This window comes from Emydura macquarii, unplaced genomic scaffold, assembly GCF_026122565.2.
Source record: "Emydura macquarii macquarii isolate MOO-44397 ecotype Brisbane River unplaced genomic scaffold, CSIRO-AGI_Emac_v2 contig_2372, whole genome shotgun sequence".
Classification (NCBI taxonomy): domain Eukaryota; kingdom Metazoa; phylum Chordata; order Testudines; family Chelidae; genus Emydura; species Emydura macquarii.
Window position 1 is genome coordinate 3,749,473 of NW_027132509.1, and position 23,962 is coordinate 3,773,434.

General features: G+C 36.0%; 1 protein-coding gene across 7 annotated transcripts in view; it reads right to left on the minus strand.

Moving 5' to 3' along the window:
* ATE1 (arginyltransferase 1) overlaps positions 1-23,962 on the minus strand; it is a 147,487-nt gene that overhangs the window by 82,545 nt on the left and 40,980 nt on the right. For all 7 annotated transcript variants that reach the window (XM_067561344.1, XM_067561343.1, XM_067561342.1 and 4 more), the window contains exons 8-9: positions 13,043-13,075; positions 21-202 (exon numbers count right to left, since the gene is read on the minus strand). In XM_067561344.1, the coding sequence (XP_067417445.1) occupies positions 21-202; positions 13,043-13,075 (215 nt within the window). The remainder of the gene's footprint in view (positions 1-20; positions 203-13,042; positions 13,076-23,962) is intronic.

The window sequence follows — 23,962 nt, forward strand, 5'->3', positions numbered from 1 at the left end:
CAAAAATGTTCTCCTCTCACCTTAATGCAGAGTAGACTCCCAAAGATAGGAAAGTGTAGTCAGGCTCATAGTACAGATACACAGAGGACACACAGTATGGAAGAATGTCGATCACACCCACAGCAATTATCTTCCCATCTAGCCAATACTGCTGGTGAAAAGAACCATAACCACAATCAGGACCGTTGGGAGGCTTCTCTGCCTAAGGGAAGCAAAAAAAAAAAAAAAAAAAAAGGGGATAATTAGTGATTAAACAAGTTTTCTGTACAAGAAAAACTGAAAAAGGATAGCAGAAAATACACACGAGATCTTATTCCATGCGCCAAAGGATGGACATGCAATTTGAAGACCCTCCACTTTCATACTATACACATTCTCTATCACTATTAAACAATATTGCAGTGTGAAGTGTCCATGAATCCTTAAAATCTTTAAGTATCAAAGCCAAATGCGATGGAAAATCAATTCCTGTTTTGAAAAAGTACAATGCATTTTACAGAGATAGCTTTATAGCTTGCAGGAAGGTACTAAGGCGTGGTTCTCTCTATAGTTATGATTATTAGTCTACACTTCGTGTACCAAACATCAGAAAAACGATTCTGCTGAAATTATGAGAATTCAAAATTATCTGTGTTTTCCAATGCAATTTTAAACGGGTGTAGCAAATGGTGCTTTTCTCTTATATGGCTCTGGGTCTTTTCCTACTTCTACCTTTATAAGGGACAAGCTCCCAAAGGAGTGTGTCATTCAACATAGGTATTAAATATTTAAATGGTGTTTATACATGCTTTATATTTCTTCTTCTGTCATTAATATCCTCTTGTTGATCTGTTTAAGAATGTATTTTCTAAAAGTTGTATGTAAGATCAGGGTGCTAAAGAACCAAATTTAAGCTTTGTAATACTGTATACCTTTGTAAGGTCCATGGATACTGATCATCTACTAAAGAGAGTTGCTAGCTAGGTTATTAAATGCATACATGAATATATTGTACAATATGGGTTACTGCCACTATGAGAACCTTAATTACTACTTCGTACTCTCTGCCTTTTGGGTTTAAATATGTAACGATGGTGTTACGCTATGTATTTTATTAACAAGTCGTGTATACTTTAGTGTCAAGAAGATTGCTACACAGTTCAGATATAATATTTATATTTTAAAAGGTCATGCTCTCTCTTATCTACGGCTTCCTTTGTAAAATTGTTTAAGGAAAAGTAGCAAGTTCTTATCGATGGAGCACAAACTTTGAAGATTAGTATTCTGCTTTGGGGGGTGGGGGGGGTGGGGGGGGTGTTCAAAAACAAAACGGAAAACCATCTGGGCAATACTCATACTTAGTAGTAGAGTACAATCCTTAAACTCTCATAACACTTTTTTGCTTTACCACAAATTGTCAGGATTACTGAGGATATAGCTTATGGTTTCATGACAAGAATGTTGTGAGTATGGTCCCAGTTCAACCCAGGACTAACTGTGACCCAGGACAAGATTTTGTTCATGGCTCTTCATTTAATATCTGTCAGAATATGGTTATTGGAAAGAAGGTGTGAGGAGAGGGTAAGAACAGAATATATATTAATCCTGTCCCATGCTCATAGCAAAATTGATAAACAAGACAATTCTGTAATTTCTGAAGAGGTTAAGCAGTCCACATTATACAGTGAATAGGCTACAGTTCAAATCACTATTCTTTAAAACAGTGAGTATTGAAAATATCTTGAGATGGTATTTAACTAAGGAGTGAGTGGAGATTTTACAACAGTACTGCCATAAAACATAGGAGGGTTGTGGTGGGTGGGTGGAGGTGTGTGTGTGTGTGTGTGTGTGTAGAAGTGGGGAGGAGAAGGCCACAATGAAGGACAGGGAAAGAGTACAAAAGACATACCTAAATATCAGAAAGTAACAATACCTGGAAAACATCACTGACAGTTCCACAGTCACTCCACACACACACCACCAAATGACACAGAATTATTGCACATTTCTTCTACGCTAAAGGAGAGACCAAGACATCATGTGTATATACTTACAGCAGTATTAGAAGAACTTCATATCCTACACTGGCAAATACAAGTTAGGGGCTTGTCTAAACAAACAAACGTATAGTTCATGGCAAGTTGGAGTGTGAACCTACCCCACACTAGCCTGCCATGCACTAACTATCCATGGGAACTCTGTTGATGTACACGAATACTTCATAAGTGGGCTTTAATCTACTCTTATTTCAAATCACAGCAGATCAAAGTGCATTAATAAACTGCTAGTGCACATCAGCAAGGTCCATGTGACAGTTGGTGTGCAGCAGGCTAGTGTGGGATAGATTTACACCCCAGCTTGGTGCAAATTAAACATTAATGTAGGCAAGTCCATATTGTCACCACAGACTGCAGAAATCATCTCTAAACACACAACATGCAGTACTGTAGTCTCATAACTATGTCCTCTGCAAAATGCAGTTCTACTCTATGATCCATGTAAACAAAGCACCTATCCCCCTTCAGGTTTGCTCCCAGGGTATATTGAGTCATGTGTGCTCTAATGGCAGAGTCCGAAAGCCTCTGCTGCCCTCAGTGACTTAAATGCAAACCCAAAATTATGATATCAAGTTACAGCAATTGCTTTCAGTTCAGCTTCACATGTGTAACAGAGCACAGAAAGAGACAGATGGATGTTCATTCTCTAGTCCAGTCTGAAATTACCTTATTGGTCACTTGTTCTGCATCAGATTTTTTTGTTTGTTTTTTTTTTACTTTTAAATGGAGCAAACCTGATGTGATGCCACTGAGAGACAATAAACATGTTACCCTACAATGCCATTTTTACAGTTACTTTTCAGAGCAGAACAGCACTTTAGGCTTAAATATATTTCTAGTTGTTCCCTATGCAAAAGAAGGACTCCATACCTACTTCTAAGCAATATCAGGATCCTCATATTCTAAGCCTTTGGAGATTCCACATAAACATAGTCTCTTTGCATTAGTTGTGTCCTCTTTCTACTGCATTTTCACTATGCAAACTTTTTCTTTCAACTTGCAAAAGGAATATCACGCTTTGACTTATTGCACTGTATTCCAAGACCAATATGCTGAATCTCTTTTTTAGTAACTAGCTGTTTTTAACATATCAACAGCATCTTTTTCAATTCATTACTCCCTTGGAAATAAGGTCCAGAGAGCTGACTTCAATTAACTGAATCTACCAATACCTGAGTCCTTCTTCATCTGGCTTCTAAAGCCACTCATTTAAAAAAAAGAAAATTATCTACAGGAGCTGACTGCATTTTAGCATATTCCAAGTATATTAGAGAATTACATAAATTTTATATTTCATCAGGCTATACAAATGTGTGAAATTAGTTTAAAGAAGAAATATGGAAAATTAAATTAGCAAAAAGGCATCTTAACCCTCTTTATAACAGCAAGAAAGGTCTCATTTGCACTTCCTACCCTACCCTCTAAAAATTCAATTTGCAAACCTGATTTTAAAATGGAGACTGTATGTAACTTAAAGAGCTCATATATCCCTTTTCATGCACTTCTTGCATCCTTTGGAAAGATGCATCCAAAATCTCTGATGGAAGAAGCATGACTGTACAGGAATGCATGCATTTGTATGAATAGCCACATATTGATTCCATTCTTTTTTAAATGAAAGAACAATATTCTTTAGAAGCCAAAACCAAAGATCAGAAATATATATAAGGTTAGCATATGACTGTTTCTAAACGATCCTATCAGCTGTCTGCAGAGAACTGAAGATTAAGCTTAAACAACTCTTGGACAAATGCAATATAGGATACTATATGCCTACTCTAATTTCTCGAAGTATATATATATTAGCATGAAAACATGGTTTTCCTTTCGTTGTATAATATTACAGCACTCCAAGTTTTCAGAAAAATGAAATATATTTTTACACAGAGGGAGTACTAGCTTGTGATGAGAAGAGGACCAGGAGCCAGGAATCCTGACATCTGTTCCAAGTACCAAAAAAGATTCATTATGTGACCTTAGACAGAGAAATTCAATTTCTCAGTTTTTCTATCTTTAAACTTGGTACAATACTGTTCTCAGACAGGTGTTGAGAGGCTTATTGTTTACAGTAATTTAGAGCAACTCTAGTAGAGAATCTCAAACCATTGCAGAAGACTCTTCAGAGTTTATCTTTTTTCTCAGTTCTCTAGGGAGAGAATGGGTGAGAGTGGACAGCTATAGGGTAATTACAGAATTCATTATTGTTTGTTTGTTTGTACAGGCAGTCTAGATACTTTACCCAATGCAGATGCATACTAAAGCCAGAGGTTGGTTCTTCAAATTAAGAAGAAAATTATCTCCTAATTTAAAATGTATGACAATTAATTTTGGTATGCCATTTTCTTTACCATCTAGTTTCCTTTAATCCTGAATTCCACAGTGTTCAATTTAATTATCTATCTTGTCATGTTTTTCACTGGATAACCAATTCTTCAGAAAGAACTGCTTTTCACTCAGTAAATCTCATATTACCTTGTCTTGCCAACTGTTTTACATTACAACAGAAGGTGGGTTTAAGTCAAGAATTTTGATACCACAGCCTAGACTGAAAAGATGGGCAGTCAAACTTATTCTAATCCTTACCACATGTCAAATTAGTCACATGAGCAAAAATAATTTCAACTGACTTGTTTGAACACTTCAGTCACTTTTACCAAACTGTAATTCCAATGATAAAGACCATGCTCGTAGTGTTTACAATATGAACATTTATATGGCACAAGCGAAAGTATTTGGCTATAGTTATTATGAACTAAATGCACTGAACCAGACTAAGATTGGAGTACACTAGCAAGGTTAACATCTTCTCATTTAGGAAAGTTACACACCCTACATCTATTTTAAAAATATTTCCCCTTTTTCAGAAAAAAATCATATGAAATAACCATGCCAATATTAAACAAACCTCTAAATGGGACAATTTCAAGATTTTAGGGCCTAAAACTCATATGGAATTATGACAGCTTGTACATCAATAGAAAATGTGGACTTAAACTATAGTGCATATACACAGAATTGCGTCTATGCAGATCTCGTAAAATATCAGTTATGCTTTTTCTTATATAAACTATTTGTTCAAGCAGCAGCTAAGACACAAAGAACCCCAACTGTATTTAAAAGGAATAATTTAAAGTATATGAGTTCAGAATTCTAAAACTTTAACCATATGTCAGTTTTATTTCTATATTAGATTTAATTATTAATTTTTCATTAAGGATTATTTTCACATTTATATTCCAAGGGAAAGCAACACTACTTTAAGGACCAGATCCTCAGTGCACCAGAACTCTTCTTGGCGCTTTCTGCTAGCAGATAGTGGTCAGTCAGCCATCACTGCAAGTTAGATCATCACTGAGACTGTATTTGCTATTTATACCTTAAAGTATTCCCACTATTACACCAATTTAATTACAGTAAAATATGATGAACATAAACTTTACAAGGAATGTACACAGGAATGCCAATAATTCCAGACAAAAGGTTCTGGAATCTACGTTATAGTAAGCAAAACCTCACTGAGCAAAAAGTTATATTTTATACACTTCCTCCTTTCATACAAAGTAACCTTTTGTAATATATACAGATAGATACCCCCACCCCCAATATCTTAGTGAATGCTCAACTCCATTGAACTTGATGTCTTATTTGTATTAAACTCCAACATTGTGGTTTCTGATGTATAACAGATTTAAAATACAAAGCCAACATGAAATATTGATTTGTCCCTCAAGAAATGGATTCATAGCACCTTGCACTATTAAAGTGTCCTTCTGGGACAATGTTTGGCACTGACTATCTTAAGCACACAATAATTGACATCAGGTGATTAAAACATACCATACAGGTGTCACCTCATCTACCAGAAACACTGCATCCTAACTCTTGTTCCACAAAAACTTGGAGTTATTCTGACCGCTACAAAATATGCCACAGCTTCTATGATTAACAAGTCAAGAAATCCAATATCAAAAGCACTCTGAGTAAACAGACTGACATTAGAAATAATATTCCCAGGTAAAGCAGTTTAAAATATTTATGCCTTCAGAGTTTTAAAAAGGAAGTCTAAAGATTGCATGGCCCAAGTGAAAAAGGAGAAATTTAAAAGCTAACCGTGTTTTGTTCTCATTTAATAAGTTACATGTAAAAGAAAAGCACTAGAGAAAAAAGCTAAACCTCAAGCTGTGAGCAAGAATCACAACACAACTAGGTATGCTGTGATTAAGGGCTATAGATTATTATTAAAACCCTAGGCCTACACAAGTCTGAGGCAAATTACCGTGAATGCTACCTTTTCTTCAAACAAGACCTAACATTTGGGTTATTTTCATTATGGTATTTTAAAGGCACTGGGTTTGACTCAGCCCTCGGTTAGTAGAAGGTGGTATGAACAGTAGGATGGCATGGCTCTTGGGCATCTGGGTACAGCAAGAGCTGTAAGTATCTTGTGGATGCACACCGCCTCTCACAGGGTGCTGTACCCTGACTCACAGAAAGCAGCATATGATAGTCAATGTCCCAGATTGCTTCAATGCATTTCAGTCACTTTCACTTTTCTTATAGAAGCTTTATTTTGTTTATCATCATCATTAATTTGTATTACCGTGGCACCTACAAGCAAATGGCCCAGGACCCCATTGTGCAAGACACCGTACAATCACAAAACAAAAAGATGGTTCTTGTCACAAAGAACTTACAATCAAGGTAATTCTGTAGTTTTACTCCTATATAGTCTGGCCACACTGTTCCTATTCCTGCTGTACCTTGGAATACAGCAATTATCACCGCCCAATTCAATGTAGCATTTACCATAACAATTAAGGGGATCATAATTTCTCTCTATTCTGCTATGGATGTAAAGAAGAAGGTGGGAAGACAAGTCTATACTACAGATAAATGAAAAGGAAAGGAGGAAATCTCTGGCTTCTAGTCTAGATACAGTTTTCTCTGGGGTAAGTGAAATTATGGATCGCAAAGTGTCTCCCCTCCTTTCCCCTTCATCAGTACACTGGGCACCTGGCAGCTTTCCATGGTCCTGGGAGTCCCAGAGGGAATCTTTTGCCAAGAGTGCCCCCATTTCTTATTTAAACTCTGCTTATGTTGGAATTGTGTGTATGTGGTGGTGGTGGTGGTGGTGGGGTGGGGGGAGACAAGACGACTTACAGATTCTTGCATGCTATCACACTAACACTATGCCCATTTACTAGTCAGACTGAATTACAGTATTTGATCATTTTAACTTCTTCGGTTATGGTGGCTTTGAACAGTCATGCTCATTTCTTTGGTTGATGGAGAATAACTCCTTCACAGTGTAGGGCTATATATTTTCAACAAAGGGGCACTGATAAAAGCAACCTCTGAAATATATTTGAAAAACGTAAATCTTTGCTGCTTTTCTTGTAGCTGGTAATAATTCTCTATGCCCACAAGGAAATAAATATGGAATGACTTCACAGTTTGGCCAAATATTTTTATTTCTCATTTCTCACAATATAAATGACTGAACCAAACTTCAGCATTCTTGGAACCTAAGGATTCACATGACTGTTACAAGCTTTAAATTGATTTTTAATTGGTTATGATAGCTAAGCCTCATAGTACCACAATTTTACATATGGCCTAAGAGGCAAACTCAAGTATGTAGCAATTATTGGGCTAAACCTAAGCATACAATCTATCTCAGCTTTGCTTGCCAATAAAGAAACTATTTTCTCTAAACAACTTCAATAAATGTATATTCAGATTTTTTGACATGAACCAGTAATGCAAAAAACTGTAGTTTTCCATTATGAAATTAAACAGAAGTATTCATACAGTTCTAGAAAAATCCAGGAACGTGAACCAAACTAAAGTAAGATTAATAAAGGATGTCACCCTAATCATAATGGAAAAAAATATTGATATCTTAAATGTTCCAATACTGGATTACTTAGGGGAAAATATTTTTGTTTCAACGAAATAGGCTTCTTTCTTTTGACAAGATTTTACTAATTTGCAAGCTCTTATTATTCATGTATCTGAAAAGCAATTGGGATTGTTAGTATATAAATGGTGTATGCTACATAAAAGGGAAAATGAAAAACAATCAAGAAAGGCAGTATGTAGTCATGCATGTTGTGATGTGATCCTGGCAGATGTCACAAGCTAAATAGGATTGGCATAAATGGGTAACGGGACCCTAATTTTGCAAAGACTTACACATATCCTTAGCTTTATGCATTGTGAATACACCCATTGGCATCAATGGCATCACTAACAGTGCAAAAAATTAATCAGGAGTTTACATCTTTGCAGGATTAGGACCTTGGATGGGAAACCAATTATAAAATCTTTGTAGCAAAAAGCATTGCACCCAACAGCTCTGAAGTGAGGCTTGTATACACTAACTTCATCATTTCTAGCATTTTGAATGTTCTTGACTTTTAAAATACTTATAGCAGTAAAGTGCAATGCTATGGGTTATACTTATGAAGGTTTCTATAAAAAATGATTGTATGATCCTACTGAGTTTGTTCTGCAAGACACTCAGCCCTTTTTTAACCTCAGCTAAAATAATATCAAATGTCTAAACCTCTTGTTGGTCAAGTTACAATTATTTATGTAACTTCATCCCATCAGAACTGAACAAATTAAGTCCAGCAGATGACTAGATCTGCATGTGTGTGTGTGGCGGGGGGAGGGAGAGGAGGGAGGGGAGGAAGCAAAGCGAAGAACAAGATTTAAAAAAGAAAAAATTACAACTGATGTCTCCTTAGCTGTAGTCACTTAGCCCTAATAAACTGATTAAATGAAGATTTAAAGATGGTGGCCACCACAGCTGCTGTAATGCAACTAAAGACTAGGGAGAGCAGAGCATGGACAAAAATTTGATGGGCTGGAATAGGAGGGTGGAAAGTTTTCATATTGATTGGTCTTGGTCTTGTGACCAGTGAAGACAGGAAGAAACTGCACAGAAAACAGGCATTTAAAAAAAATTCAGTTATTTTTTCATCACAATTTATAAATAAGAGCTAATAGGAATATAATATAGAATCGCCTTATCTACCAATTCCATTAATGTTAGTTTTTTAAAAACCAATCAGAAATGTATTGGCCAACTGATGTTTTTAAATAGCATGAATATAAAAAGGTTAGCTAAACAATATCAATTTGCGTTGGAACAGAAAATCCGTTAGTTCTATTCTAAAGGGTAAGCCATATACTTTAAGCATTTCATAATAAATCAATCCTTATATTTAACTTCTTAAACAGTGACCCATTACTTTTTGGAGGATGGGAGGGCTAACTAAGTAGCATATTTAAATATTTTTAGAAGGGACAGTCAGGGGAAGATTATTAGTTGTCCAGCCAGCAAACCAGCTGTCACAAGCACATTTATTCCCTACCCTAAGGGTTTAGCAAAACATGTAAGCTGTGCCTGCTGTGAAAGCTGGTTTGACTGGATGAGTGATGGCATGGTATTGTCAATACTAGTAGCAGGTGTCTTGCATAAAAGTTCTGAACCTGAAATGAGGTGATGAGAAAAAAGGAGGGAAAAGCAGGGCAAAAGAAAGCAGCATAAGTGGCTTGGGAAGAGGACAGATAGGGAGGCTTGTAAAAGGCCAGCAGGGAAACTAATGGGAAAAGGGAAAAAGGAAATTAATAAGGGTAACAAAACAACAACAAAAATCTGACTAAGATTTGCTGATTACCCAAATTTATATAACAACTACATTTAATAAAGATTTGACAACATGACAAACAGCTGGAATTTCACAAGATCATTTACTGTAGTCCTCATCCTCTCTCATCCACAATCTTGGTATTTTTGCAAGGTAAATTCTCATTTCTACGCACAGAGGACTGCATATACAAACTCCAACTTAACATACAGAAAATACTGCATCTGCCTTTCTGCTCTAAGAGCATTGCATTTTCTTCAAGTAAACACCAGTGAGTACAAGAGTGTCATGACTGATATGCTTATTTCTAGTGACTAAATAATGCTCAGCTATTCTGCTAATATTTATATGGCAGATAGCTGTGCACTGTACCACACCATTAATCTTGCTCTTGTCTGGACAGAATAAGGCAGCACCAAAATCTTTAGCAGTGCTAAAGAGCTGACTGGTTTTTATACAGCATCTTAGTGTGGGAAAAAATAGGATGGCTCTCTTTATTGTTCTATTTCTTGTTAGAGAGTTGTCTGTTTTTCCCCTGCCATATACTGTCTCTCTTTCTAAGGGAGTAGTATTTTTTACTCGTGTTTAAAAATTGATGGCAACACCTCAAGACTGAATTAAGTAATAAAGGAAGGAAGTATAAAATGATGGGAAGACTATTTGAATACAGGCACTTGCTGCAGCTAATTGAGATTAAAATTTTAAAACAAATTCAAACTCACATAAGGTTTAGTTTTGCTTTTAATTTTTTGTTCAAAATGGAAGAGGCTGTAACCCTACTGGATTGGCTTGTGGAGATTGTTTCAGAATAGAGAATTTCAAGAATCCTCTGGCCTCAAATATACAACCCCTTTTATTTAACTTCGTCTAATTGAAGACATCTGTAAGTGGTGCCACACAAAATTTAATTCAATCTTCAAAAATGTCAATAAAAAATGTCTAAGAAAGAATACTAGCATAAACCTAGCAGGGAAATGTACATCAGCATCTATGTAGCCATACAAAATTAGGAATATAATGGAAATCTGCTGCCTGACTTGACGAGGTGATAAAAGCCCTTTTCCTATAAAGTCTAATGAGCTCTATTAGTCTTCAGCTTGCAAGAATGTAAAGGGGGCCGACTCAGCAGAGAAAAGTAACAAACTCTCCACACATGGCTTCATTCAAACTGCAACATATCAAATTACTGGTGTAATTACTATAACCTGACAATTTCATTACCATCATGTGGTTGTTAACTCTTTAAGACATGCAGCAAAGACAATACTACATTTTTGTTTCCTAGTATTTGTGCTAGAAATGAAGTAATCTCAAATATTATTCCAAACTGTAAACTCCTCTCTCAGTTCTTAGTCACTAGTCCTACATTCATCTTTAAAACAAAAGCAGATAAGATTAAATTTTCCTTTAACTTCACAATAAACTAGTTTTTACAAACTGACAAAAAGATAAGAAATATTTGCAGAAAGATTGTTTAATGCTGAGTTTGCTTTTTGATCATCTCTAATGTACTTTTACTGACATCATAATCCAAAATATGACATGCAATGTTACGCATAGCCTCTTTTCCTCTCCCCCAGTATTCTTCCATGGTTTGTTTCCTTTAAAAAAAAAGGATACTAAATGTAAACTGAGGCTGACAGATTGGTCAGTCACCAGAAATTTGCCACTGAACTTATTTTAAACCAGCGTAAGAGCCGTGTGACAAGAATGCATTTAGGAGCCAGCTAGAGACTAGTTGTCAGGCTGGTCTAGAAACTTCTGCCAAAACTGAGAACAAAGGAACAGAAAATTGGTGATCACATATGATAAGCATGCAAGCACAGTAAAGATCTTAGAGTCCTTTAGGCCTTGTAAACTATTGTGCTTTCAACATCTTGTGAAAATTTTCACAGGTACATAGATTTTGCTGGTAATAGCCATCTTATTTTGGCATATAGGTCCCAACATTTAAAAAGTGACCTTGTAAGGGTTAAAATAATATTGCATGATGTCATAACAACGGCTCAAGATAAGCAGAACAAAATAGGTGTGTTAGCTAAACTTCTGCAAAGCCAGTTGAGGCAGTGACTAATTTACCATTTGCACACCCTTTAAGCAAAAATGAAGCTGTCTTATTTTAAAAAAAGGTTTTCTTTCATGGCCCTAGTGAACAACGGTAACCTTACTAGATGGTGTCCCCCCAAAAGTGGCTTAGGGCTGTTCTTTGAGTGCATTGGAGATGGACTCTTAAGGAAGTCAAAGAAAGGGTTTTGTTGATGGCTAAAGTGAATCGCAACACAAAAGAGAACAGGCATGGTCCTCAATTATTACATTTAGTTTTTATTTATCTTGGATTTGTACTGTAGTAACAAAGTCAGAGAATCAGTTAAGAGGACAAAAACCACACACTGCAAGTGATAAACATTAACATAATCAATTTAAAAGAAGACACACAGATCCTCACTTATTAACCAGCCTTCTGTATGGACAGAAACACTCACTGATGCTTGGTATCATTAACATATGATACTTTATATTTTAATTATGAAACATCTTCTATAGTAGTAAGTCTGGTCTTTAGAATACCTGGTGTCCTAAGTAGCATTGGATAATAAATGTCCTATGTGAACACTGGGGAAAGATTTAGCAAATTAACACAATGAAAACTTTAGAATGTTACTTAACTTCTGCTCCTTTAGTCACCATCAAAATATGCCAAGAGATGTTTCTAGACTGGCAGTGAGTTTGATGTTGTTGGAATGCAGGGACAGAAGACCCTATCAGCTGTAATGTTCAAGGGGCACTAATGATGGCGTTAATAATTTGATACCCTTCTCTCCCAGACTATGGATAGATTCTACCTTAGTGGCTACTATTAAAAAGGGAAGAGGAAAAAGACACCTTGGCATCCTAAGATTGATATAACCAGGGTTATAGCTATCAGATACCCGGCCTTTATTTAAAAAGCAAACGAACAAACAAAATCCAACCATGATTTTTAACACTAACAAATCAGGCACCAATTAAGGAGGCTTATTCTATAATCCTGAAGAGCTTTGCTTAAGTAAGGACTATAGGGTTTTGCCTTAATTTATGCTATCCCCAATATTAAAAATATATATGTTTTGTGTACATCAGAGACAATGGGTGGTTATCAAAAGATCCCAAAGGAGTTAAGGCAACCAGCTCCCACAGAAATTCAAAGAGAGGGTGTGGAAATCTCAGCTATGCCCCTTACCAGACAATCCTCATATTATAATACCTAGACAGTGATCTGGTAGGAGTACAGTTTACAGAAGGCAAAAGAAACAAAGATACACTGGCATTAAACAATTCCAGAATTTAGAATTTGAATTAAATTCATACCTCAAGTGGAGAATCGCAGAGGAATCTTGTGAACTGCATTGGAGGGATTTACCAGAAGCACAGTCCCCAGAGGATGGTCAGAACAAACAAAAGAGACAAAAAAAAAAACCAAGAGACCATTAGCATTGAAGTTAAATTTTCTCTATTAATTGTACTTTGAATACATTAAAATCTATACAATCTAAAAGAATACTTTGTTTTCTAAAACAAGTCATTGAAGGTAAAAGAAACTAATTCCATAAATTAAAATAAACCTTCCAAAAACATGCCATTGTATATCTTGTCTACCAGTATTGAAAGATAAAACTGCAATTAATTTTACAGAATATTTGAAATCTCCTATCAAATAAAAAAATTTCAAGAGAAAATACAGAGTTTCCAGAAGGGAACGAGAAAAGATACATAAAATTATAGTTACATATATAGAGTTTGCTTCTATTTTATTTTTATTCTAAATCCATGGCCTGCACAAGCTCAAAGTTCCTCTTCCCACCCCCATACCTCTTGCTCCTCCTTCCCTCCATCCTCCTTCCTAGTGGAGTGGCTTTTCCTACCAGGTGCTGTCCTCATCACTAAAGCACCTTTTTTGGCCTTCCTGTCTGGTGGTGGTGATTAGTTAAATGTTAACATTCTCAGGCAGAACATCATAGTCACAAGTGTGCCTGCTCAGTTCCATGAAAGCCAACTTCCTGAAAGCGCAGGTATTATCAAAACTCAAGTTTTTCTTCAGCATATACTGATGTGCCACAAAGAGTTTGACATAATAGGAGGAACACAAATAGAAAGATTTTGATCGTGTTCAAGATTTTAAAAAAAAGACTATGAACGTATAATAACGTAACTTACCTAATACCATTTATCTACTCAATTAAACAGTGTAACTTTTACTTATTTTGCGCAAAATTTATTTGTCAATATCTTAAAGATACTACTGGTATTTGTCTCAAAATGATTTTTTTAAAATATATATCTTAATTTATGTAATTTAACAGATAGTGTTATATTGCCCAGTTTGAATACTCCTCCCCTAATGAACTTACTGTGATTTATATAGGCAAAGGATGAATTCTCTCTGAAGGAGTATATGTTTGGTATCATCGATAAACAGACTTCCCATAGCAAATGATCTTTCTTAGAACAGCAGAATTAGATAGGCAACAAAAAAATGCCAATGTTGTCAACATGTAAACTACACTGGCATTGTTGACCGTAGCCTAAATGCTATATGTATCCTAAATAAACTCTTACTTACGAAAGTAAGTGTTCAGACAGCAAAACTACTATAAAACACATCATTTAAAAATTGACTCCAACCCCCGAAGCTGCATAAATCTGCAATTAATTAATTGGAGAATCAGTGAAGTACAAACTGAGTAGACAGTCATAAGCATATATTATGGTATATCAGAAAGACTGCTTCTGCAATAAATAAATCAGGAGCTCAACTGAAGTAAAATTTAAGGTTTTTCCTAGAGCACTAATTTTGTTTATGTTTTCTCCCCAAAACACACAGTAATATCAAGTTAACCTACAAATGAATGTTAAATATTTGGACACGTGCTTTAAGGACAAAAAAGGAATTTCTATAAACAGCTGCTGAGGACAAGGGAACTGTATGTTGTCCATAATTAGTCCTTTCAGATTGGCTCACAACTAAGAGGTTCAACAACCTGAGTAATTCTTAGTTTTATTGCAGATGCATGGAAAATGTATAGCTGTAATATTCTAATTCTACTTCTGGATTCTGAAAAAAGCAGATGTTTTACGTTTTCAAAAGAGCCATTCAAATTTGAGGCACACTGACTAAAAAGAGAGCAGAGATTTATAAATTCTTACATTGCTTGTCTGTTTTCCATGACCTTGTTATCAATCATTATAGGCAATAGTTTTAGAAGGTTCTGGCACCAGAAAAAAAAACATGTGTTATTAATTTTAATGTCAGAAGACCCCCAATAGTTCTTAATCTGTAACTCTAGCTTTATAGTGCAAGTTATACCCTATGGGTCAGTAAGCTGAGCCAAAGACACTTTTCAAACAGTTTTATCGATTAAGGCCCTGCTGTGCAATTCATTTGATTTTAGAAAACTTTTTTTATCTTAATCTAAGACTTAGTTTCCACAGCCATAACTGCCATTTGCCAGAGCGTATATGTTGCTGCAGTTATCTATATACTGTGTCAAAAATCCACTCTTGCTGCCACAGCTACCCATATCACTAAAGATAAAAGTCCGCTTCCAAGAAAATATTGGAAATACAGAAGCAGCCTCTTTGTTGCACAGAAGCAATAACCTAGAATTATAACCTAGAATCTTATGGGAAACTAACTATTCCAAGTTTTCCAGTTGATTTCTTATCTAATTATTGCACGTTACTTTCTTCATCTGTTCATATCTGTTCAAGTTTTCATATTAAATTATATAACCACTGATTTAACTTTTCTGACATTTCACCTAAAAAAGTGATTTTTTTAAAGAAGCAAGGAATGGATTGTTCCATAGGTACCTGCAGTTGTGGTATTCTAAGATATAATAAACTCCATATTTATAATTTCAGAAAAATCAACACAAACGGTTGAATAAAATTCAAGAGCATTGCCCATTGTAAGTAAATTTAATAAACTTAGTTTCTAATCTAAATGTAAACATTTAGATGGCTGACTGTTTACTTTTCAGTTCCAAATTATTTTCAGTTAACAGCAACTATATAGTAAGTACAATCAGGAAGTAGATTTCACCAGATCAGTATTTCAAATTAATCAAAAAAGAATGACAGTGAAGATCTAGATAATTATTAACAAACAATAAACCCAAACAATAAGTTCCCCAACATATTTTACATAAGAATATCCCTACAATTAGCACTGCCATGTTTTCTACTATAATCGTAAATAAGTGAATCAATGATTGCGTTGGGTTTTTTTTGGCAGCAGTGGGACTGGTGGGAGGCAGAAAGGTTGTTAGATTTTGACTGAAGCCCACAACTGCTAGTCACTTTCACAGAAAATGCAATGTGACCAAAAGGTATCTTTTTAGGGATCAGAACCACCGAGTTTGAAGAAGAGGTCTAAAGTTAGCTATGAACGTGTAATTCAAGTTCATTCTCATGTGAAAGACAATTATAAACACATTTCTAAAGTGCTGTCCCTAAGTGGCCACAGTCTGTCTGCATTTATTTAGCAGAAACCATTTATCAACAGTTATTTGCAAATCTTACTGGACATCCTTTGGCAAGTACAACTTTTTCTAATTTTAACCCTCATACAAACCAAACAAAATAGCTTTCAGTCTTTTATACAGTAAAAAACACAATTATAAAGAAATCAGTGCTACATTAAATTTTATTTTCTCATAATCCAATAATTATTTTTTATGAAGTGCCTAGGGACACCAAACTCCTAGGGGAATTAATTTAAAACAAAACAAAAATGAAAATAGAAAAACAGATTGATATACTGCCAAAAAGCCATATCAAGAAAGCAACAGTTTAAAAAAAAAAAAAAAAAAGTGTGAAAGAATGAGGGGAATGTTTTGTTTCAACTCAAAGGAAACCAGTAGTGAAGATAAATACATGTTTCTAGAAAAATAAGATTTCTTACTTTTTAGTGGGAAATTATGAGCTGCATCAGATGTTATGGGAAAATGAGATCTACATCTAAGAACAGATTCTTTAAACGCAAAATAGTAACCATAAATCCAATATATATAGTACTCTAATGAAGCAAGTCTGAGAGCTACCCCTACCCCCTTAAATGACTGTACAGTGATTTGAAATCTTCAGATGGAAGGCACTACAGAAAGGCAAAGTATTTTCCTTTAGACCAGTGTTCTTCAATGCAAGGCCCGGGAGCCGGCAGCAGCTCCCATCGACCTTAAGTGTGGCTCCCTGACCAATTGTTTATATTCCAATTTATTTTAAACATTAGACTATGTACTGAGCCTATCAAAGTCTGCCTTCTTTACATGTCACATTGAACACATGGTATGATGTGCACCAATAAATACATCTAAGTATATCTATTATATAATAACTGTAATATTACCATAGCAACCAACGTGTTAATTTAGTAGTTGATGTGGCTCTCACATTGAAGGATTTTTTGCCAAAGTGGCCTCCCTCTTGAAAAATAGTGAAGATCACTGCTTTAGACAGTGTTAATTGTTTGCTTGTATTTGCAATTCATTTTCAAAGATAGAGGCAGATTAATATCTGCCATTTGCCCTTGGGGAAAAAGGGTTATCTGTGAACTTAATCTTTGAACAGAGTTTAACATTTTAAATGAAAGGTGCCAAACTCTCAAGCCTTGGAAAATAAAGTGACCTGTCTTCATCCACAAGACAGAAAACTGGCCATTTGCCCCGTGGCTTCAAAGTATTTTCATAATCTGTGAGGCAAGGCTGTTCCCTTCTCTCCTATGTTCTCAACCATCTACTTATTGCAGAAGTTCTCCTTGATATTTTTTTTTTGGGGGGGGGGGGGGGGTGTGGGGGAGATGGTGCTAAGGTTGCATGTTGCCCTGTAGGCTGCTTGCGGGAACTGGTGCAGGCAGCTTGCAAAGGAAACAGCTTTTCTGCAGGCTTCTTGGAATTTTACAAACAGAAGATCCATCTAGTGGATTTTTTCCTTCTTTCAAACTGTTTGCCAGTTCCCCCTGATGGCATTCTTCAGGTATTACAAACACACAGGCAGAAAATGGAGGGTTCCTTTGTGGACCCTTCTTTCTAGGCAGAACTTTTTGTCCTCTCCCTCCAGACCTGCTGCAGGGTAAGCATTATTGGGTAGGATTTTAGGAGAAGTGGGTAATTCCCCAATTCAAGTGCTACCATTTGCAGGTAAAAACCAGACGAAAATCCCACACACAGTGGGATTCAAATGTGTTGATATAAATTCATCAGGCCTTTGAGGCACTATTTTACTCAGATACAGAGAAAAAACAACAAATTCCTTGTGCGGGAACACTGTAGATGGAAATGGCTCCTAAGTACACTTCAGCTATAGAAAGAGACCACTCTGAGTCCAAAAAGAGAAACAGTACAGGAACAGACCTTGAAATACTCTCTTAGACTCTGTGAAAAAAATGGAAATATTTCCCCTTGCAGGTGACTAGCACAGGATTTTAAGAACAGCTGGCATCCCTTGCTGTACCTTTATACTGTGCAAACAGGGCCTAAAACCCCCAAAGCATCTTCTATTTTACTTGATATTTACCACCAATGCACCAGGAACTTCAAGCCTGGTCTTTCATTTTTTTTTCCTGGGAGACTCATCAGAAGTGGTCTCAGATTTTTAATGTGAGCTCTAATTTCAACTGAAGGAGCAGGACACTGAATCTGAATCTTTAATAAAGACATCCTTTAACCAAAACATAGTTAAACAAATTTTAACAAAAAAATCCACACCCTCTGCCCTAAGTTTTATTCGGACTAAAAATCCTTTCCCTTCTCAGTTGCTCAGTATTTGCTCTTTGCGCTCATGACATCATTTCACTAACCTTCAGTTCCACATTCTGTCAAGACACACAACAAAATTTCTAATGCAAAAGGTAGAAAAATTGCTTTAAAAAACCTTTCAGGCAAATAAAGGGTGTAATCACATGTCTTTTCATGTCACCTTTAAAGGCATACAACCACATACACACATTACAGAGATACAAAGAGCACAGATGATATCATATTAGAGAAGTTACGTTAAAAAAGAGATTCTGCAACAACACAGCTATTCCATTTCAGATATCTGAAATCTGGATGAGGGACCCAATTCTCTCCTCAAAGGAAAGATCTGAATAAAATACAAATGGTAGATCATGGGGCAAAGGGAACATATGAGAGAACCACATTTATCAAACTTGTGTTAAAGTGATCAAGATTACTGGAGTTTTGTCTTGTCATATCTTCCTGAAAAGTAACGGAGCTCCGTTAGTCTTACAGTTGGTGGTCACACAAGAACAGGCCTAGAGAATGTGAACATACAGAGTAGGAACTAGACTAGGCTGCAATAGTTTCAATTCCCATTTCAGACAGAGACTTCCTGAGTGACCTTGGCCAAGTTACTTAATCTATTCTCTGCTTCAGTTCCCTATTCGTAAAATAGATGTAGTATTTCCCTCCCTCACAAAGATATTTAAGAATAAAAATTCATATGATTGTAACACAGTCGGTCTACTACACCAAAGTGGGCCATGTAAGTAACTAGAGAGAATACTTGGCACACCAACAAAGGAAGTGTTGATATGCAAGTGGCCATTTTTAACTAAAATTAATTGAACTAACCTGCAAATGTATATGGGTTTGGAGATGAAGGGGACAGAATCTGCTAAGGCAACAGTCAAAAACAAAGTGGCATTGGAGAGTAGTGTTCGGTAACTCTGTCACCAAATGCAGTAAGACGGGAACTGACTGAGGAACAGTGTAATGTGCAGGTACAAATGTGTGAGGTGCATTTCTCAGTAGCCTCGATTGTTAAAAAAATCAAAAACCAAAAAACCCTTTAAAACTATAGGCCTGTTAGCTAATTTCTCACTGCTCAAGACACAAAGTAGAGAACCAGCGTATTGGGTATCTTTGGAAGACAAGGTATATCAACTATGTCAAATATCAAGATACATCAACTTTTAAATTGCTTTCTTACAGATATATTGTTACTAAAGATATGAATGAATCCCTCGGCTGTGCTATGGGCTTCTCACTTCATTTTCTGTATTGGTTCACTGTCTTTTCAGGGAGGTAATGAAAAAAAACTGGAAAAATAAAGAAAAAATTATTTGATCACTTTGGTAATATTTTTTGCACCTTTTCAGACAGTGAATCTTTTGTAAGCTATTAAATTATTTTCTTCCAAGACTAATATTTAACTAAGCACGAGGTAAGGAGGCTGACCAGCTACCTTTGCAGTGGAAACTGAGGGGTATGCTATTTTTCCTCTATCGACTTGTCATTATAAAATATCCCAAATAAGTTAAATAAGAATGCTTGCTTCAGTGGATCTAAAGGTCAATAAAACTATTCATTCTGGTTTCTTCTGAAAACACAAATGTTTTATGATCATGTGTGGAAATGTTTTCTAACTTGTGTAGATGCCACATAATTTGTTTTGGTTGCCCTACAGCTGTAAGTTTTTCTTAAAGACAAACACTGCTGTAAAGAGACTTAAAACTTAGAGGTCACATTAACTAACAGAATGTCATAGAAATAGCATGTTGCTAAATCCTGGAACAGCCACACTGATTACTACATGTGATGAATGAGAAGGAGCAAGAAACAAACTATAGTATACCATATTAGTGTAGTAAAGCTAGACAATTTAAAAGCTACATTTAAATTATAAATCCTCAAAGCTTTTTAAGATAACCAACAGAGGAAAAATCTTGAAGCAGGGATATATCTTCAATGGCATAATACCAGACAACATTTATATAAGATGCTTAGTAATAAAAAAAAGTTACAAAAATTAAAATTTGGGCAGCATTAGTGCTCTCTAGTCAGAAATTTATTTACCTGATTTTGAGATGGCACAGATGATAAATGAGGATAATGATGCCAAAAATAATGTATCTGAGCACCAAGTGTCAATAAATGCTTTATAATGTAAGATATTTCTCAATCTTTTAATTTACCTTTAAAAGACAAATGAATAAAAACAATCAATTTGTAACCTGAAATTGCAGCCACTCATGTATTTCAGTACATTGAAAATCTTCCCTTCGAAAATGTAATGACTGGCACCACTTTTGGATGCAACATGGTGGTCTTCTCCTATTCGCATTGTTACAGTAACAATGATACTGCATTACTTCTGTTTAAACTTCTAGTGTTTAAAAAAAGAAAATATTCATTTACTTAATAAACAGTGAAATATTTCAGCTTTAGTTCCACACTAATTTTAATGGAGTTCTATAAATTAATACCACACAAATGATACTTAGGGTTTATTTTACAGAGCATGATTCTCTTTCAACACATCACCAAGAGCATCAAGAAAAGCTATCTGTTGCTTCTAAATTTTAATATTGCTAAAATAAAAAAACAGTTATGCAATATCTATTCTACAGAAAAATCTACTGGGATGCATGGGTGGGTACTTAAAATAGACAATACATATGTTTACAGTTGCAGTAATTAAGAATTAACAATATTCTAGAACAAGGGACAGTATCTTTAACCAAATAATCAGTAATTTAAAATGACTTTGCAGGTAAAGTTAATTAAAATGAAAGAGGAAAGTTTAAGTAATTTTGCCTCAAGTAAAAACTTGATGGAGTTACCCATTATTCTGTCCAAAGTAGTGAAAGGCCACATCGTGAGAAGAAATGTCACCTATCTTTCCTAACTGTTGTTCTTTGAGCCGTGCTGCACATGTCCATTCCACTGTTGGTGTGAGTGCTCCCCATGCACAGCTATTGGAGAACTCTTTCTCCTCAGTAGTGTCTTTCGGGGCAGCTCGAGTGCATGCAGTATAAGAGGACAGAGCCATCCCTGACCCTCCCTCAGTTCCTTCTTGCTGATAGACTCCTATGGAGAAGGGAAGGATGGGGGGCTTGTCATGGAATGGACATGTGCAACACATCTCGAGGAACTACACTTACGGAAAGGTAGGTCTCTCTCTCTTCTTTGAATGATTGCACATGTCTATTCCACTGTAGGTGACTCACAAGCAGATTCCAATCCTGCCTCCACATTAGTTTACCTGAACAGCAATTGGAGAACCACCTATCCAAAACTAACATCATTCCTGGACTGATGGGAAATGGCAAATGAGCAGCAAAGTTATGATGTCAGGTACCAAGTTGCCACTTCGGAAATGTCTCAAATAGGTACTTGTGCCAGGAAAGATGCTGAAGCTGCCTGTGTTCTAGTTGAACCGGCTAACGCTCTGGGTGCTGGCATGACATTAGCTAACTGGTAGCACAAATGAATGAAAGAAGAAATACCAGAGGAAATCCTATCAGGAGAAACCGGTTGGCCTTTCACTCTGTCCGCCACTGTGACAAACAACTTCACTGAGTGTAAGGTTTTGCAAAGGAAGTCAGCAAATAAATTGCCTCAATGTGGAAATTGGGTATTATCTTTGTCAGGAACTTTGGCTTAGGAAAGAGGTACACTTTATCCTTACGGAAATCCATCCTATTCTCCCTCTCCCCTCCCCCCCACAGGTACTGCTGAGGGAAAAAGTTCTCCAACAACTGTTCATGAGGCATGCACACCCTTTCAGTGGAATGGACATGTGCAATCACTCAAAGAAGAATGACATTTTCCTGGTCTGGATGCATGCCTTAGAGATGAAATACTTCCTGCTGTTTAGAAAGAAGAGATGGCTGTTCAACCATGCAATAATTTATTTTTCCAAATTCACACTTCATGAGGTTATGCAATTCCACATCCCTGTAGGGCACCTTATCTTACAACACAAAAGACAAATCTCTAGTTTACATAGGTACTAAAACTTTTTAGAAACAAAGCTATTAAAAATGACTACTTTCATATTTACATGTCTTCTGCTAATAGTGGAGTTGTAGTAGGGGTGAAGAAAGGTGATGATGCCTTAAGGATCTGTACACATTATCAGGTAACTAACGCTCAATGAATCCTTCCTGAATCGTTGATCCACAAGCAAAAATAGATCGGTTATTTTTTACTGGCAAACGAGGGGTACAGGTAGCATACTGAAATACAGACTCCTCTCTGAAAAACAGAAGATGGAGCAGTTCTATTAATGACCTTCCTCATTCTGACTGTCCTTTGTCTGTGGAACCAGCCCATACCCTGGATAACAGTGAGCATTCCTATATTGTCTTTCACAGTTGTGCACTGTGAATTTATAGAGCTACAGCATCAAGTGCCATCTGATTACTCTGGTATTTTAATGTAGTTCAACCAGAACAATGGACAGTGATCTGCCATTTGAACGTATTCCCTACCAATAAGGTAATACAGCAGAGACTAAGAAGTTATTTCACGGCCAGGCATTCAATCTCATTGTCTGAGAACTGTTGTTTCTTGTGGATTGTGTGAAATATAAAATTGCGTTCTCCAACACCTCTCTGTCTCTCTCAGTTAAGGAGTGCTTCTAACCCTAACTTTGAGGTCAGTGCAGAGGGAGAAAAAAACTGAAAAGTCACAGTTTGAGGCCAGTTGTAATTTGAAGGGTTTAGAAAATTTCTTTTAAAATGTTCACATGTCGATAGCCAGATAACAATAGGAACAGCACTTCCTATGAGAAGGGCAGTTACCTTAAAACAAAACAAAACCAAAAACCCATTATATGAATTGTCAACTGTAACATACCAGTCCTAAATATAAATTTTAGTCCCTTCTGGGTGTTTAATATTCTTTAACAAAGATATGATTTGACTGTTACTCAGAATTCATCTCAGTATATGGTGATTACAAATGTTTACATCTAAGTGTTTATTTAAAACACTGAGGAATCTGTCTTCAGCTTGGAACCTTCCTCAGGGTTTTGACTGATCACTTAGATGTTCTGGCATTGTATTTAATGCCCCACACCACCCAACAGTTTGCCCATAAACTTAAAAGTTTGAGAAGTTGTCCAAGGTACATAATGACATTTGGCACAGTCCCTATACGGTGGCAACACGTGTCATAATTCATATTATCAACATACTCAAATATAAGGGCCAAATTCTCTGCTGATGTAAATAGGCAAAGTCCATTGTAATCAGTGGAGCTGTACCCACCACCAGCAGCAAATTTAGACTCAAAGAACTGTTTAGATCTTTATTTACTCAAGCTTGCAACCTTTTCAATTATTCATTGTTTACCACTAGCTGCTAATCTACTGTATGACATAAAATGAATGGCTTGTATTATACATCTTTTACTCAAAGCAGTCCAATCACTTGATACTAGATGGATACATAATGTGTAAAGTAGACAGAAGAGCAATCACAGTATATTAACTAATTTG